The sequence below is a fragment of the Arachis stenosperma genome, chromosome 10 (assembly GCF_014773155.1).
Source record: "Arachis stenosperma cultivar V10309 chromosome 10, arast.V10309.gnm1.PFL2, whole genome shotgun sequence".
NCBI lineage: Eukaryota > Viridiplantae > Streptophyta > Magnoliopsida > Fabales > Fabaceae > Arachis > Arachis stenosperma.
In genome coordinates this window covers 116,871,288-116,890,337 of record NC_080386.1, presented here as the reverse complement: position 1 = coordinate 116,890,337, position 19,050 = coordinate 116,871,288, and the positions used below count along the sequence as shown (strand labels likewise).

Sequence of the window (19,050 nt, the reverse complement as noted above, 5' to 3'; positions counted from 1 at the left end):
GTTCACAAAATTCAGGTCCATCTCAGGAAACCTCTCTTCCTTCCCATTTTGATAAACCAGGGTTCCATCACTTTCTCGGACAAAGTTACCTCCATGGTGAAAAACCGGCACCACAAAAACATCAACTATCTGAAATTAACCAATCACCAACAACGTGTCAGTCCAAAAATAGTTACAAAAAAATATGAACGAAATCCCTTTCCCCGAACACAATCTCTCCTTCTAATCCTACGCGCATGCACACATACTACCTTCACCCTTTGTTCACACCACAATAACCGAACATTAAACGCTAAGCATCACGATCTTACCTTCTGACGAAAACAGCAACTACGACATCAACAAAAACCTCCTTTTGGGCCTCCCGCATCAACTTCACCACGCACCGATTGCTCTTCCATGTAGTGTAATTTTTGGAGAGAGAAACAGGGAGGAAGAACTTTGATCGTTTGTCTTCTTAGATTTTCAATTATTCAGAAGAGCAAACATGGGTGTTATGGATATTGCATATCGGAATTAAACTATGTTTGGAAAGGTGGGGGATAAACGGCATCGTTTTGGAACCTAGGGACTAATACGTCCTATTTTCAGAAGATCTAGCCCACGTGTCATCCCATAACGGCCAGATCAGCCACACAAGAGACACATCAACGTATTTCGACAGGGGCTAACAGACTGAGTTTAGCCCCGAGGAGAGGGGGAACAGGGTAGATTTGTCGACATTTTTAAAAAGTCAGGAACATGAATGTATTTTTCAATCGTCGGAGACAAAAATATCCATAGAGAAAAAAGTCATAAACCTATTTATCCTTTTCTCTAAATCTAATTTATATTATTATTCAATTAAATTACAAAATATCAGTTAAACACAATTATTATCTATTTCAAAACGGTATATTTTTTTATATCTTTTTGTTGAATAATAATAGCATTATTAAATCATATATAAATTATCAAATTATATAAATGTATTGTACAATATTTTTTACAAATTAATTTCTAAGTTTAATATTAATTTACATATTATTTAATATATCCCTAAGCAATATATATAGCATTTTAAATTTATACTATATGATATAATTAATTTAGCTCTCCGCATATCCCGTGAGTCTTAATCTAGTTTATATGGTTGTAATCAACACTTGTAAAGTCTACATGAGACTTTTCAAGTATCACTGTTCCAAATCTTGGGAAGTTACATTACATGAAATGGAAAGGCAATTCACTTGAAACCAACTCAAATGTTATATCAAACAATATATCCACTTCCTGCCTGCTATAGCTTGGTGCATTCTTAAACACAACCTTACTTTGTCCGAACCAACTCGAGCGGCAATGTTTCCATTGCTAGCTGAAATTTCATAAAGGAAATTGGAAAACAAAAGGATCCTTAATAAAGTGAAGAACAATAAATGATAAATGAACTGCCATTTGGAGAAAATGGAACTGAATTTACCCAAAGTTTTGGAGTTCCGGAGTCAGTCTTCTTATGCAGTTGAGATAGCTCTGACTGAAAACTTATGACAATGGCAACTTTGAACTCAATTGAGAAGGGACTGCATGGAAATAGAGAAAGAGTAAAATAAAACAATAGACATCGAGCCATCAAGATTTGGAGTGTAGGATCCAAGAATTTTCGCAAGCAAATATGAAACAATTTATTATAAGGTTATTTATGAAATGGAAATATAGTTTACCGAGTATCCTTGAGAACATCACATGGAAAAAGTTGCAACAATTACTATTGTGCAATACACTGAATGGAAATTATCAAGAACAAGACACTTACCCAGCAAAAGTTGTTGGACACGTCAGAAGCCGCGGAAGTATTACATAGATAGGTATAGTCAAATTATGGCATACATCTCCATCTGCTATCTGATAAACGGAAAGGGAGTTAAAACATTGTTTTAATTTCAAATGCTTTTAAATTTGTATCACTTGCCTGGGTCGTTTGTATCAAAGATGTTTCAGTTGCAATTTTCTCCCCAAGAAGAATGGACTCAACACGAAACAACTGAATGTCAATTGAGTGAATCGGAACTGCAGATGTTTCTACAGTTAACTCACCACTAATAGGACCAGCCAAAGAACACTGAGAAGAGATCTTCCCCATCACCCGAAATCCACCTATCTAACAATACATCAGCATTAACCTCATGATTTTTTCCATTAAAATGTTTGCAAATACTATTATTCAAGTTCATTACCAACAAACACAAGCAAGTTAATATCTGCTACAGTAAATGAGAAATGTGAAAGCAATAAGATAAATGGTTTTAACGAAGCCTGAGTAGAAAATATACCCTTAAATAAAAGAACAACACACCAGATTTTAATTCAGGAAGCAGAGAGTGTCGTTGAGTGTCCTGGGTTATGTAGAAGATGACCATTTCTGGAGGAATTGGCCGTTGTAGAAGATCAGCTAAAAAAATCCACAAACAAAAGAAATACTAGTAGTTTAATCATGATTACGTGAATAAATGTATAAAAACAGAACATTTGATTGCAACGAACTTATACCTTTATCACTTTCAACAATGAACTCCATTGTTGTTGATAAAGATTTATGTAAGTATCCGCGCGTCACATCTACATTCACCAAATACTATAAAGGCTATCAATCACCAACTGTCGAAATTAGTTGATAAGTTAAATAAACAAAACAGAGACTTACACGAGTAAAATGAGTTAATTTTGATCAATTTTCAATTCTAAGAATTTACACCATCAGTGAACCATATGGCATCACCAAACCTTATTAGTGTAAAAATATTCAACCTTGATTAAGATCAAAGCCAACTTCTTTACCAAATGTCAAAAAGAGAGATAATAATCAATAGTAGGAATGGTGGTGAAAATTTAATCATGTAGATCAGTTGGCTAAGAAAGCATCTTCCATTACATTACCTGGATACTTATATTTGCCCCATGGAAAGTCTCATAAAACTTTTCCAAATTTTCACCTTGCTGTCTAAGGGTCACCGAAAATGGTATCTGCCACAAGATTGCAAACCTTTAAATGAATATGAACACAGTGAACTAGGTTAAATCAAATTAATAGGAAAACCTGTCAAATATGGTACTAAATTTTCACTCAAAAGAACATTATAGTATTTCAAATATTATTTTGTTCAGAAAAGCCAACTTAAGACAGGAACTGCAAGAACAAATCCAACTATGTTATTCGAACAGTGAGATCAGATTTGTTTCGTAGGACAGTATCATATTTTTGGCAAAAATGAGAAAGTAAATCCAGATGAGACAAGACACTCATTAAGGGGTAAAATCATATAACAAAACAGCTTCTTAAAAGCTTAATCTTCCAGATGGTTGCAAGTCTAGAAATCAGATATTTAACTGAACTTCACCATAATTATGAGAAAACCTCTGCAGAATCACATATGGTTATGCTTATCTTTTTATCAAGTTAAATTCCTCTATCCCCAAAACAAGAACCTCATGCACCAGGCCCACCTCTTTGGACAAAACTGTAATAAATAGAAACTTCTATTCATTCACTAATGATATATTACCTCTGTTGTGCCCGAAGCAATCTTTCCAGAAGGTTTAACCTCAATGGTCCTATTCCTGTTTACAAGTTAGTCATAACAAGTTTCATATTTTCCTCTCTGTAACACCAGATATTCCTTATGAGTGCTATTAGCAAAGTATCAGCTTGAATGAAAGTGATCATGCAAAGCATAATTGTTATCAACCAACTTCACGATGGCGTTTATGTTGATCCCAACTAGTTTTTAGGGAAATGATAATGCCACTTCCATTTTTGATAATACCACTCCACACATGATTCTTTTGCATTGTATATTTTTATGAATTTGTGGAAAAAAGAAGTGGGATTATCAAAATTGGAGTGGCAATATTCATTTCCTAGTTTTTATCTAAAGCATTTAAACTTTTTTATTTGCAAAAAAAAAAAAAAAAAAAACACATTAACTCATTATTGCAATATTGAATGTAACTCTTTTCAATTACAATATATCCCAATGATGTTGTTATTTACAATTATAAACTCAATGTTTTATTGTGCCATTTAAGTTTAATAATAATTTGAAAATCAAATCAAACATTAAGTCTATCAGAATTTTGGAGATCACAAATTTCAGCAGAGGCAGCGATGACAGTTTAAGACACATCGGAGGCAGAGGCGGTGGGGTTCTGCCGTGGTGAGGGCGAGGGGTTTAGGTGGAGGTGGAGGGTGGTGGTAGTGGGGTCATGAGGGACAAATTGGTCCCGACCAATCCTAATTCTCCTCTAGCACGGCACTTAAATGGTCATTTCATCACAATAACAAGCCAGCTAGGAAAGTTTTGTTATCAGTTCACGGTGGATTTCACAAAAAGGGCTATGTTGTCTCACGACAAACAGGATCAAGGGCCAAATTATCCTTTTTTTTTTTGCCATGCGTTGCATTTTCCTCTAGGAAGATATACACGGACCAAATTGGGTGTTTACTCGCAAAATTAACAAATTACAGGGATAATTTGCCAATTTTAAAAGCATAAATACAAGTTGAGTTACACACTGCTGGATCTAAAAGTAAACAACCTAACAGCTAAAATTAAAAGCAAACTTAGAGGACTAATGTTAGCCCCAAATAAATCTGGGACCAACAGAAATGCCACCCACTTTCACCATCAAACAGAAAACAATAGATGATACAATGTACTCTCACGAATTCCTCTTATCATTACTATCTTCTTGTTTTATATATATATATATATAAAGTATCATCTCTCATGAAGATTTACCTAATCAAAGACCGATAAGTTAATCACAGTCACATAGAAACTGAATCAAATCCCAAATAAGCATACTGATCTGCAAATCTATAATTACAAGGTTATGCATTACGGTTGGCTCATCGAGAAAGATCATATATGCAAAAATGAATAAGGTAGAAATCATTTACAATTTGTTATTTTGTTTAGACAAGGAAGCAAGAAATCAATAACACTATTTGCCATATTTTGAAAGGAAAAGAAAATCAACATCAATAAAATTCACACTCTGCTTGTCAAATTACACAGTAAGAGAACAAGAAACAAACTTACAAAATAGGGATTGGCTTAATAACTCCATAGAGTGACTCAACAACCCCAGCTGATCCTCCACGAACCTTCACCATACACAACAATAAGGCCAACAAAACCATGAATTAAAGCTTCAATAAAATACTAACTATAAGGTTTGCGTCTTTTTGGTGTAACGAAAGAGAAGGGTGAACCTGCATGTTGACGGATCCTTTGAGAGTAAGGCGAATTCCATAGTGGGAAATTGAAGACTGCGTTTTGATGATGATTTTGCCTTCCAGTGCTTCCTGAAGTCAAATTCCCAATCAATAATCGATTAAGAACATTTGAGAGAGAGAGAGAGAGAGAGAGAGAGAGAGAGAGAGAGAGTGTTACCGAAGGGCGATAAATACGATTGAAGCGCGAGAGTTTGAGGTCGATAGACATCGCAACTAACTAAAAAACAAACAAGCACTGGTCACTGGCTCTGTGGCTCACATGAGTTATGAGCAAGGTTCTGAAAACCGGACCGGTTATCAAACCGTTCTAGTCACTGGTTCACTGGTTTACTGGTCCAACCGGGCTAATCGTGGTTCAACCGGAAAAACCATTCCATGATAAAATAATAAATAAATTATAAATAAACATCATAAAATATCTTTCAAATTTAAAACCCTACACAAACTATCAGTCTATCACCAACTAAATGTAATTAATTAATCATCAAAATATGCAAAATTAACATCATTATACTTCCATTAAAAATAACTGGATTGAATTGCAGTGCACAAGTTAAAGATAGACAATATTTCCTTAAAGTAATTGAGTCAAAAAGTAAAACAAAACAGGCCCTTTTAATTCTTTTATGCTTGTAGGCTTCAATACAATCATTACCATACAGAGAAACTTTCTTGAAGGAATTTATTTATGGCAACCAAAATAGGCCCTGCTTTTGTCTGAATTGTACAAGATATGATTAACAAGGTTAAGTATTGTAGTTAATCAGACCAAAAAAGAACATTTCCCAGTTGTCTCACTGAGTCCAGCCAAATGGAACAAACATCACTGTGTACTAGCATAATTCTAGATCAGACTCAGTTCCAGAAGATGTTATTATCTTCACCAGCTCCCAATTCCCATTTGAAAGTTGAAGCCAACACTGAACCTTTTGAAATAACGGACTTCAGAAGTAAGGGAAAGAAATAGAAAATTCTAAACTATCCATGTCTTACTAATAATGAGAACAGAAAAACTCAATCTCTTGAACTCAATAATTACATCAGTTATCCAACTAAATAATTGCATCACAGTTATCATAAACTGATTTCAAAGCCTAGAAGCAGAGTGAAATTAAAAACATGAAGCATATAATAAATCAAAAGATCACCAATTGCAATTTTTTAATAAGAACAGAAGTTAAGAACAATGAAAAATGAAGAAAGATTAACATTTTTCAACCCAATTTTAACAAAGCTCACCACAATTATTAACAACAAAAAAAAAAACACTTTAGGAACAGTGAATCAGTAACATGGGCAGTGCAAATTTAAAATTTAAAAGTTATCAATTTAAAATCTATCATCAAATACAATCAGTGAGCAAAGCCAATCAACCAAGCACTGACTGAGCATTCTGTTATGATTCTGTTATTGGGAAGCAACAAATTCAAGTTACAGCAACATATTTAACAAATCTTAGTAAAGTCCCGATTTACAGCAACATTTAGATCAGCAACAAGGCAAATTTATTGATTAGCAATTCAGCAACATGCACAAATACAGGGAGAAGGGAAATTTGGAAAAGAGAGAACAGGGAAGCGATGGTTCAGGGACTCACCAACGGTTGACGGCGAGTCGGCAACCACCCACAGAAGGCGACGAAGCAAGAGACAACCCCACGAGTTGCTTCTGCCGCCGGCGACGAGACAGACGAACCACGAGATGCCAGTGACCGAGACGAGACTCGAGTGACACTCGGAGGCAGAATCGAGCAGAGACAACCACGTACAACGTGCAGCAACCAACGCGCACAGCTCGAGCACTCACTGGCGGAGGGAGGCGCGAGCAGCCGAGCACAGAGGAGAGAGGCGAGATGCGAGCACACGACGCGGAGGATCCGGAGAGAGGCCCGAGACCACGAAGACGGTAGTTCTTGAGTGCGTCGGACGGCGGCAGCAGTCTCTCACTCCGACAGACGGCGACAACGATTGGTGGAGGCTGCTAGGGTTTGCTTTCTATGGTGGAGGCTAGGGCATTTGCCGAAGGAAGGAGTTGGAGAAGGGGGATAAGTGGATAACGCGTGCAATCTTTTCCCTTTCAAGCAAGGAAACGACGTCGTTTTTGTAAACCGGCCGGCTTCAGGTTCAGTCCGACCGACCAGTACCGGCCGGTTCAACGGTTCTCGAACGGTTTTAGATGTGCGGTTTTACACATTAGACCGGACCTTTTCTCTGTCGGTTCGGTTGAACCGATTCGACCGCTGGTCTGATATGGTAACCTTAGCAACATAGAGGTTAAAATTATGGTCTATTGTAAATACATATAAAAAGGAAAATATCACATCGGTGCTCCACATATTCTAATTCTGGTCAAATTAATTTTTGTTATTGACAAAATAGTCTTTGAATGATTTTAAAATTTGACAATCATATCCATAAATTCATCAGAGTGCAATTCTAATGAAAATAATGCTAAAGTGGCCGTTGTGTTTTGCTGTTATGATAATCTTATTAATGTACATATATAGGTAGAATTTTTAATTAATTAATCAAATTCTATCTGAACAATCCATCCATCCTAACCTTAATCTCCTTCCCCAACGCATTCTCACATTTTCTCACTTTAAAATGAACCAAAACGGCGTCTCAACCTTTCCACTCTCACAGAGTCGCTGTCGCTAACACCGTGTGGTCGTGCATCTCCTTGCAGGGTCCACTACATCTGCCAACTCCTGTGTTGTTTGTCGCCAGTCTGTGCTTCGCGGTGGCTCGCTTCTCTCCTTGCGGTCAAGCATACAAGAAAGCTTTCCGAGTGCATGAATGCAGCTTTGAAGGGTACGCGGTATTTACCGATTTCATCCATTGTTAGATGTACCTATGAAAGGCTACAACATTTGTTTGTCATGAAGGATAGGGAGGCACAGGCTTAATTGACCGCCGGTAATCAGTTTTCTCAGTGGCTGCTAGCTGGTATTGAGAAAAATAGGGAAAAAATCCCAAAGATGTGGGTAACACATCGCAATAGGAGGAACTCAGTGTTTGAGTGTGGGCACAGTGGCTGTGGTCCTTTCCAATCACTTCATTTTCTGTGTCGTCATGCGCTTACTGCTTGTGCCACTGCAAGTATCGAGTGGGAGAGATATGTTCATCCAGTGTATATAAAAGAGGTAGTGTTCAAGGTATATGATGTAGAGTTCCCGCCGATACAAAATGAGAAGCTATGGCCGGAGTGGTATGGGACATGTTTGCGTCCTAATCCCGCCATGCATAAGAAAGCAACTGGGAGACCAATTTCTACAAGATTTCATAATGAGATAGATGAGGTCGAACGTGTAGAGAAAAGATGTGGACTATGCAAACAAACAGGCCATACTCGAAAAGGGTGCCCCAATAAGCCCACAAAGGATACATAGTTGTGTCATGTATTTCATTATTGTAGTTGTAGGGTCTTATCTATTGGCTGTGTCAGCCATACCTATCAACCTGTGGACATATGCAATAATAACAAGCAATGCATCACTTGATGCAAAATAAAAGAGAAAAAAAATCAAACGGTTCCTGATAGTTATCTTGAAAGACAACAAGACTCTCAATAAAAAATATCTTTTTTGGCCCTTGAACTTTATTTCTGTGAGACTGATTAGCCCTACTGTCAATTTTTTTCTTTATATTAACGGAATAAGTCTACATAACATATTAAATTGTTGATTTATCCATTAAAAGCCAACTAAGATTAGCAAATTCTTTTTTGTTGGGAGTCTCGTTATCTTTTCGGGGTAATTGTTAGTTTTGTTACTTTTTTCAAATACATTGACTAAATTTACTGTGTAAAATTAAGAAATATTAGTGATTTTTAAATGATTTTTACTTATAAAAATTAAATAGAGGATATATTAGTAGTTAACGTGTCACATAAGCATGTTCTGAAGAAAGATCATTGATAGAAGGACTAACTAGTCTTATAAAGTTAATTATCAATGACCGAAATGGATATTTTTTTTCTTGGGAGACACGTAGTCCTTCGAAGAACTTATCAAGGATTGAGATGGATATTCACCCAAAATAAAAATAAATTACTATGAATGACAAGAGAAAAATCATATATAAAATGATATATCTCACGGTCGTTGGAAACCTTGGAATCTACCTCTCAGATGGGCACCACTCTTAAAATCGATGATATATCCATAACACCAGTAGTGGCATGCATCCAGCACTATCAATGGTGGATTGATGTGCTATAGAGCATAATGAGTGGTACGCCCATGCAAGCACAGTGGATCCCCAATACATACTGCGACTCCTCTCGAAGTCGGCCAACAATAGAAGACACCTGATATGGACCTGGTTGTTTGACTTATTTGTTATCAGGTAACTCCCGATTAGCAACAGGATGTAACACCTCTTGATATGATGTACCAAAAGGGATATGATGTACTCTGTCTTTAAGCTATGTCAGCTTAATGGAAAACGACTCCTTTCGCTGCGTCCCTACTTTTGAGTATGTCGAGCTCCTCTATCCAATCCCACGTTAGGTGCTAGTACCATGTCTAGAAGTTACGTAAGCACCCACCCACTGGCTCTTCGTCGGTGTGTAACCCAAGGTGATACGCAACATCCTGCAAGATGATAGTGCACTCACCTCCAAGACAGGTGGAAAATGTGGGTCTCTAGACGCCAATGCTCTACGAATATAGTAATTAGGGTGTTGTCGAACACAAAGTTCCTGAGTTGCACTGTTCACCAAACCCAGCCTCCCACAAGTAAGGGAGAATGGCGTCCGATGGTACGACAATGTGGCTAACTCACCCAGAGAGTAGTAAGTGAGGCCTCTGTTAAAATATAAAAGAGGTAAATACCAAATCGGTACCCGAAAAATTCTGGCACTGACAACATAATACCTGACTTTTATTATTAACAAAATAGCCCCTGCAAGATTTTAAAATTTGACAAAATCACCCAACTGTAAAAGGATGACTTCACAGTGAACAAAAAATGCTGATGTGGCCATCAGAAGAGAGCTCTGATGATGGCAAAGAGTTCTGATGACGGTTTTTGGTGTTCTTTGCCATAGCGGAAGGAGATGTAATGGCGAGGTGCTACCATGGCGGAGGGGACGCTTCTTCTTCTTCTTCTTTGCCATGGTGGAAAGGGACAGAGCGGCGGGGTACTGCCATGGCAGAGGAAACATTTTTTTCTTCTTCTTCTTCTTCTTCTTCTTCTTCTTCTTTGCCATGGCGGAAGGAGACATGGAAGGACACAACGACATGTTGAAGAAGAAGAAGCGGTGAACCCGAGAATGTGGTGAGGTACTGCCATGGTGGAAGGGGACGCAGAGGCGTGTTGAAGAAGAAAAAGCAGTGAATACAAAGAACGCGGCGAGGTGCAACAACGTGCCATGGCGGTCTTCTTCTTCAGCTGCCATGGTGGAAGCGGATGCAGCGCCGTGTTGAAGAAGAAGAAGCAGTGAACACGAAGAAGAAGAAGAAGGAGATCGCTGGAAACGTCGTTGGAGCTCTCTGTCATCATCGAAGCTCTCTTCTGACAACCACATTAGCATTTTTCGTTCATTGTGACATCATCATTTCACGGTTAGGTGATTTTGTCAAATTTTAAAATCTTTCAAGAACTATTTTGTCAATAATAAAAGTCAGGTACTATTTTGTGAAAGCCAAAATCTTTCAAATACCAATTTAATATTTACTTCAATATAAAATATTTTAATAAAAATCTTTTAATACATGACATATTTGAAATCGAAATTAAAAAATATAAAATTCGAAACAAAGAGATAAAATTATAATAAATAATTATTTCACATTTCATAATTTAATTATATTTAAAATTAAATTAACTAAATCCATAATAACTATTCAAAATTAAATTTGTAAATCAAACATTTAAAAAATCTATTTAAGAACATTACAACAAATATTCATCAAAACAAATTATCTAGTATATTCAAAATTAAAATTAAAAAATATAAAATTTAAAATAGAAAAATAAAAATGTATTTTATTTCACATTTCATAATTTATTATTCTTTAAAATTAAATTAAATTAATTAATAAATCTATCTAGGAAAATTAATTTCTAAATCAAATATTTAAAAATTTTATTTAATAACATTGTAACTAATATTCAGCAGATACTAACAATATATTTCACTACCTAATAAAGGCTAATCTGATAACTAACCTATTTTATGTTACTAAAACAACATTTATTATAGATTTATAGTCATATATAACAATACTAAATTTATAAAAGTACCCAAACTATAGCTATATGCTTATTTATTTAAAAGAAAAAAAATAAGAATACTAACTTAAAAGTCGATCGCTCCAATAATATGTTACATCGTGTTCAGGTAGTTCATGTCGTTATCTCGTGCATCTACGTGCGTCATCATGTCCAAGTACCTCAAGAATAACAAGAAAAATGTCCAAAAAAGAGAGAAAGAAAGTGTAAGAGAGAATGAAAATGACATTCTTCACACTTTAAACGACTTCCTTATAGAAGTGAATGAATTGATATTGAATATATCTTATTAGACTTATCTTATTTACATTGTAAATGAATTGATATTGAATATATCTCGTTTATAATGTAAACGAGATATGTCATGTGATGTAAATTGATAAATAAACTATAAATTACATATATTGATAAATAAAATAATTAAATTATTTTATGACTATAACACATTTTTAAAGTTTTTTAAGATATTGAATGTATAAAAATTATAAAAAAAATTTACCGTATATTTTTTATCAAAATTTTATTTAATATTATTTTTAACAAATCTCTTAGGAACATATATTAAAAAATCCTAAGTTTAATTATATTTTTATATAGTATTTAATTTATATTAAAATTTAAATATTTCATTAATTAATAGAATATTTACAAAGCTAAAATATATAATAGGATAATTTACAAATAAATTAAATTGAGTTAATTCGATTTATGTATATTTGTATAAATCGAATCTGTCTAATTTAATTTATTTAGATCTGTTTAGGACAATCGTGTAATTATTTCTATTTAGAATATCTAAATAATTTTAATTTTTATTTATTTTATTAACGTAAATTACTCTATTTAATATATAATATTATTGATATTGGATTTGACCCATCCGATTTTGGTCCTCTCTCAAAAAATAAATCTAATTTAAACAATAATTTTTTTTATTTGTTTTGAAAAATATTTTCTATTCATTTTTAAAAAATTACAATATTTAGACAAATCAACTTATTATAGAATTGAATTTGATTTGGTGATTTATTATACTTGAACAATGAAAATGACCTTTTGACAAGTTTATCTCCATAAGTAAATAAAAGTTATCCCAAATGATGTATCAATGTATCATCTAGCCAAAAAAAAATCATGAATAATGTATGAATTTGTAAGAATAACTAAAATTATTCAATAATGACGTATCATCAATGTATCATCTAGCCCAAAAAAAAAATCATGAATAATGTATGAATTTGTAAGAATAACTAAAATTATTCAATAAGTCAAGTAACAAATAAATTCTTAAAAATTTATATTTTTTACAAGTTAACTTTTTGAAAAAAAGTTAATAAAACTTTCTACAATAATAAATATAAATAAATTAATTTAAATTAAAATTTTTTATTCTAATCATAAAAATTAATTTAAAAATAATATGTTTATATTTTTTATTCTAAAAGCTTTATTAATATTTTATTTTTAAAAATTAATTTATCTAAAATATAAATCTTTTAAAAGTAATTTGTCACCTTACTCTTATTCTAAATAAGTAAGGATTTAACAAAAAAGGTAAAACATATTAATTTTGAGTGCGAGGGTATGGGAATGTGAAGTGAGAAGGGAGAAGGGAGAAGGCAAAAACCTCAGTATGGTAGCAGAGCACATATAGCGTGGGAACCCCCAAATGGTTGTTCTCATACTTGTACCAAAAATTACACTCTACATGTTTGAATCTTTGCTAATTGATGATGTTATCGATTGCTTCAAATATAACAACTTCAAGGTTCCTTTGTTATTCTCTACAGCAGCAACAACTTGTTCTTTCTGTGTCTCGTTTTCACTCCACCCTCACCCTCCACCTTCCACAATGTAGTTATATATCTCAATTCTCAATCAATCTCTTTTGAATTTGTCTGATTTTAATCAGCAAAAGTTAATTCATTGGAATTTTTAGTTTTTTTCAACAGCGGCATCTCCACAAAGAGATAGCAGCGGAGAAAGTCTTGAAGAAATTTCATGCCACAATTGAAAATGCGGCAGCATCAAGTGTCAAAGGTTATGCTGCATATATTGATAAGATGTGCAAGATTAAAAATCTTTCCGCTGTGAGTCAAATGCTGCAAGCTTTACAAGACAGGAACATTTCTATTCCCCCTAATGTGTATATTGTCTTGTTAGCAGAGGCAAGTCAGAAGAATGACATAGACCTTTCGTGTCAAGCCTTCAAGAAATTATTGCTATCCTGTAAATCCCCAAGTGCAGCTTCATGTCTTAGTTTTGCCCAGGCTTTCACAAAAGCCAATGGTTGTATTGAGCTACTTAGATTCATTGAAGAAGTATCAGAAATAACTTGTTCGAGTACATCATTTGTAAACAAGATCATTTATGCCCTTGCCAAAAGTGGACAAAAGGTTAAGGCCTTTGTGATATTTGATTATCTTAAGAGTCGTAACTATAGTCTTGACTTGGTCACATATAATATTGTTCTAGATATATTGGGCCGTACAGGTCGTGTGGATGAAATGCTTGTTGTGTTTGCAACCATGAAGGAAGCTGGTTTTGTCCCGGATACTGTTTCTTATAATACTGTATTGAATGGCTTGCGGAAGGCTGGAAGAACAGACATGTGCATTGTGTATTTTAAGGAAATGAGTGAGAATGGCATCGAACCGGATTTGCTTACATATACTGCATTAATTGAGAGTTTCGGCAGATCAGGAAATGTTGAGGAATCTTTGAAATGCTTCAGGGAGATGAAACTGAAGGGGATCCTCCTTTCAATATACATCTATCGATCGCTAATCAATAATTTAAACAAATGAGGAAAGGTTGAGTTGGCAAAAGAGCTTCTAGAGGAGATGAATTCATCTTCTACTCGTCTAGCTGGTCCCAAGAGTTCAAGCATAAAAGAAGACGAAGAAACAGGATGACCGAGGGTCCCGAAGTTCGTTAGTTATGTTGGTATGCTGTTCTCTGTCATTTCTTAGTTGTAATAGCATTGCCGTAGGAAGTTGACCCTCGTGCATGTCTATGAGGTTGAATTGTTAGATATGTGCAAAGGAAAAGTATAACATTGAATATTGATCAATTCATTTTGTTCTTTACTTATTGGAATGATCAGCTAATTTGTTGAGGCACATAGGGTGCGTTTGTTTATAGAGACAGAACAAACACTAAGATAGAGACAATATAACAGAAACACTAAAAATTATTCTTTGTGTATTGTGTATTGCTTTTAGCATACTTTGTTAAATGCATTTGATCTCGACTTTTAGTGTTTTGTCTCAAGGATTACTTGACACAATCACACCACAAGCATATGACTAGGGAAATAACTCTTTGAGCTTTTAATCATGTCTGACCTCCCTAGTCATTGATGTTCAGAGCCTTGGACCTTGTCTTTATTTTTCTTTTGTTGTTTCTTCTGCTTCAAGAATTAAACTTTCACTTATTGCAGAGAATTCATAATAGTTCTCTAAATTCCTGTTCCTTGTACATCAACATTCTTTGATTCAAATTTAAATATGCACTGTTCATGTCATGCATTCAGAGTCACAGAAAATACCACCACATTTGGATAAATGAGACTATTCTTAAAATTAAACTCAATTTCTCATGCACTACATCTTTTTTTTTATTTCAAGCTTAGTGGGTAATACATGAGACAGTTTCCAGCATTAAAAGCAAATAACAGAATAAAAAATAGCAAAATAAACTGGAACCTAGGAATCGAAATAACAAAGGATCATGCAGAAATCAAGTAAAACAGTAGAAAACAAAAATATAATATAATAAAAACGGGAGGAAATATAGAATAAAAGGAACTCAACCACCTCAGTTATTCTAGTGGCCGTTTCATTCTTCAAGATGTGCTTTTCCGTGAAGATGATTTGTCTCCCTTTGGTGCCATTAAAATAAACAGAAAAGCAACAAACAAGCAATAATACCAAACTTAAAAGTTTGCTTGTCCTTAAGCAAAGAAAATCTAAGAACAGGAGAGACATAAAAAGACTTATGGAGGAGTAAAAATAAATATTATTGTAAAAGAAAAATAAAACGATAAAAGAACAAGAGAGGGTAGAATAATTAAAATATATATATATATTTTGTATTTTTTTTTGTTTTTTTTTTGTAGTTATTTATATGTATATATTGGGGGGAGGGGCGGATTATATAAGTATAAAAATGTATGGTATGGGAGGGGTATATATATATATATAAAAGACGGGGTAGTAATATAAGTATAAATATATATGTTATATAATGGGGGGCGGGGGGGCGTGTAATATATATATAGGGTGTGGTTAATTAATAGGGGAGGGTGGGCGTGTGTGTGTGTATATATATATATATATAGAAGGGGGTGTGGTTAATTAATAGGAGAGGGTCGGGGAGAGGTGTTGGTTTAAATAAGGAATGAATGAGGGGGTAGGTAGGGTGATCACGGGAATAAGGGAAAAAGGAATAAAGGGATGAAGAAGGGTGTTGTGGAGACCAACTTGCATGTTTTTTTTTTTCAATTCTCTCACGCTGAATTTGGAGATAGGCAAGTTCAGCGCCAATTCTTCTGAAGTTTGCATTTTTTAGGTCGTTCTCCACGCTGAACTTAGGATTTTCCAAGTTCAGCGTGGACCATATACAGTGACCAATTCCACTTTTGTACGCAAATTCTATTTCTAAGTTCAGCATGGACCTAGTAGAATTAACCTTTTTTAGAGTGAGCAAAAATTTGTTCGAAGTGTTCGGTTCCTATTCTAAAATAGCTGCATAATCAAAATACACGTAAAACGAAAGAAAAACAGTAAAAACTCAATAAAAATAAAATAAATAAGAAAATCACTACTACGAAAAATAACTAAGGATACAAAATTATCGGGTTGTCTTCCGACAAGTGCTACTTTACCGTCACTAGCTTGACGGTCAGCTCCTCTAAGGAGGAGGATTATAGGGGCTCAGCTCTTCACCCCTTACTTTGAACTTCTTTCATGTGTCTCCATAAAGTAGCTCAATATGCTCCTGAGAGAGGATTCTGTTTACTGTATAAATCCACACTGGATTGGTAGTCAACACCACCTTCATTCCTGGGGAGAAGTCTTCAGTGGGAATCGTTTTGTTTTTCCATCCCCTGGATACTTTCTTCTTTTTGAGAACCTCCTCCTTGGTGGATGATGCATTCCCGACACCAAACTTAGGTTTGATGTCAGGAGGAATTTTATTGATTGTCACCAAAGGAGGTTTGAGCTGCAGATTCTGCTGTGTATCATCAGGGGATTCTTGAAGGTTTGGATTAATAAGCTCAGTCTGCATGCACCTCTCTTCTTCACCTGCTGAATGTATATCTTTAAAGACATGAAAGACTAGTTGCTCATTATGTACTCTAAGCACTAGTTCACCTACTTTTACATCAATTAGAGCTCTTCCAGTGGCTAGGAATGGTCTTCCTAGAATTATAGAGGCATTCTCATCCTCCCCTGTATCCAGAATCACAAAATCTGCTAGGAGGAAGAACCTACCCACTTTGAACAAGATATTCTCCACTAATCCATATGCAAGCTTTATAGATTTGTCTGCCATTTGTAATGCTATCCTTGTGGGTTGTGCCTCTTGGATTTGTAACTTCTTCATCACAGACATGGGCATTAAGTTGATGCTTGCTCCCAGATCACATAACGCTTTCTCAAAGGTTGTGCTCCTAATGGTGCATGGAATTTGAAAGCTCCCTGGATCTGAAATATTCCTTTACAAGTTATTCTGAATTATGGCACTGCATTCTTTAGTCAGGACCACTGTCTCATCTCCCTTTAAAGGCTTCTTCTTTGACAACAACTCCTTCATGAATTTGATATAGAGAGGCATTTGCTCTAAAACCTCAGCAAAAGGAATATTGATTTGCAAATTTCTGAAGACTTCCAAGAACTTTGAAAACTGCTTGTCCTTGGTCTCCTTTTGAAGTCTCTGAGGATATGACATTTTAGACTTGTACTCAGGAGCCTTTGGCAATATAGGATAAGTGTCAAGAGAGTTTGGGAATGGGTTGTCCGCACGCTTTGGAGGGGCGTGCTTTACTTCTTCCTTCTTCTCCTCTGGAGCTTCTTTTTCAACTAGCTCCTCATTAACTTGTGCTTCCATACTTGCTACTTGTCCACTTATCAAAGTGATAGCCTTGCATTCCTCTCTTGGATTCACCACTGTATCACCAGGAAATGTATTTGAGGACCTCTCAGGTATTTGCTTGCTTAATTGGCCCATTTGCACCTTCAAGTTTCTAATAGAAACTCTGGTTTCTTGTATAAAACTTTTTATTATCTCCCAATTAGAATCTTGTTGGGGTTGAGAATTTGCCTGCTGAGGTGGTTGTTGTTGATTAGACTGAAATTGGCGGTTATTATGATTGTTCTATTGGAAACTGCCCTGAGAATCATTGTTGAAATTCTGAGATCTATGAGGTTGGTCCCTCCACCCAAAATTTGGGTGATTTCTCCACCCCTGATTGTATATCTTAGAGTATGGATATTATTAGGGTTTCTAGGACCACTCCCCATGTAATTTACCTGTTCAGAAGAAGATTGAGCCTAATCATAATTTTCATTTTGTATAAAATTATCTGTCATGTCGTAAGGGACCTCTTGAGGTGTATTCTGGGTGTTGACAGGTGAAACTTGCATTCCACTAAACTATTGAGTAATTAAATTCATCTGCTGACTCAAAATTTTATTTTGAGCAAGGATAGTATTAAGAGCTTCTACTTCCATAACACCTTTCTTCTGAGAGGTCTCAAAGTTCACAGAATTCCTATTAGATGAGTACAGATATTGGTTGCTAGCAACCAACTCAATATGCTCAGTAGTCTCCTCTAGTGTCTTCTTCATGTGCAATGAACTACCTGTAGAATTATCTAAGCACATCTTGGACAATTCACCCAAGCCTTCATAAAAGATATCCAAATAAGTCCATTTAGAGAACATGTCTAGAGGGCATTGCCTAGTTAGTAACTTGTACCTCTCCCAAGCTTCATAGAGAGTCTCACCATCCTTCTGTCTGAAAGTCTGAACCTCCACCCTAAGCTTAGTCAGCTTCTTTGGTGGGAAAAATTTAGTAAGAAACCCAGTGACAACCTTATTCCAAGTATCCAAACTCTCCTTGGGTTGAGAATCTAGCCACAGCTTTGCTCTGTCCTTCAAGGCAAATGGGAAGAGCATGAGTTTATACACCTCAGGATTCATCCCATTAGTTTTCACAATATCACAAATCTGCAGAAAATTAGAGATAAACTGATTGGGATCTTCCTAAGGTAGTCCATGATATTGACAGTTTTGTTGTACCAAAGTGACTAGCTGTGACTTCAGTTCAAAGTTGTTTGCAGCTATAGGAGGCACCACAATGCTTTTTCCATAAAGATCTGCAGTAGGAGCAGTGTATGAGCCAAGCACTCTTCTAGGTTGCTCATTCCCAACTAGATTTTCCACATTGACATTAGCAGCATTATTATGATCCATAGTGGATTCTGCAGCCTTGTAAAGTCTTGTTTGTTGCAAACACCGCCTGAAAGTC

General features: G+C 35.3%; 1 protein-coding gene, 1 non-coding gene and 1 pseudogene across 5 annotated transcripts; 2 read left to right on the top strand and 1 right to left on the bottom strand.

The window, feature by feature from the left end:
* Nucleotides 1–991: 991 nt before the first annotated feature.
* Nucleotides 992–5,524, bottom strand: LOC130954285 (uncharacterized). 4 transcript variants are annotated; one of them, XM_057881020.1, is made up of 11 exons: nucleotides 5,433–5,524; nucleotides 5,252–5,344; nucleotides 5,079–5,143; nucleotides 3,540–3,594; nucleotides 2,914–3,000; nucleotides 2,527–2,611; nucleotides 2,310–2,398; nucleotides 1,945–2,137; nucleotides 1,793–1,877; nucleotides 1,460–1,559; nucleotides 992–1,354 (listed from the first exon to the last, which is right to left on the bottom strand). In XM_057881020.1, the coding sequence occupies exons 1-11, from the start codon at nucleotides 5,481–5,483 to the stop codon at nucleotides 1,310–1,312; spliced, it is 948 nt and encodes a 315-aa protein (XP_057737003.1). In that variant the 5' UTR covers nucleotides 5,484–5,524; the 3' UTR covers nucleotides 992–1,309. The 4 variants fall into 4 exon arrangements, with proteins under 4 accessions (XP_057737003.1, XP_057737004.1, XP_057737001.1 ...); XM_057881021.1 differs by having other exon boundaries at nucleotides 1,945–2,133; nucleotides 2,333–2,398; XM_057881018.1 differs by having other exon boundaries at nucleotides 993–1,354; nucleotides 2,310–2,428.
* Nucleotides 5,525–13,183: 7,659 nt separating this feature from the next.
* On the top strand, nucleotides 13,184–14,452 carry LOC130957541 (pentatricopeptide repeat-containing protein At1g11900-like; annotated as a pseudogene).
* Nucleotides 14,453–18,459: 4,007 nt separating this feature from the next.
* Nucleotides 18,460–18,566, top strand: LOC130959631 (small nucleolar RNA R71). Its single transcript, XR_009078703.1, has one exon. It is a non-coding gene; the product is annotated as a small nucleolar RNA R71 (small nucleolar RNA).
* Nucleotides 18,567–19,050: the final 484 nt, after the last annotated feature.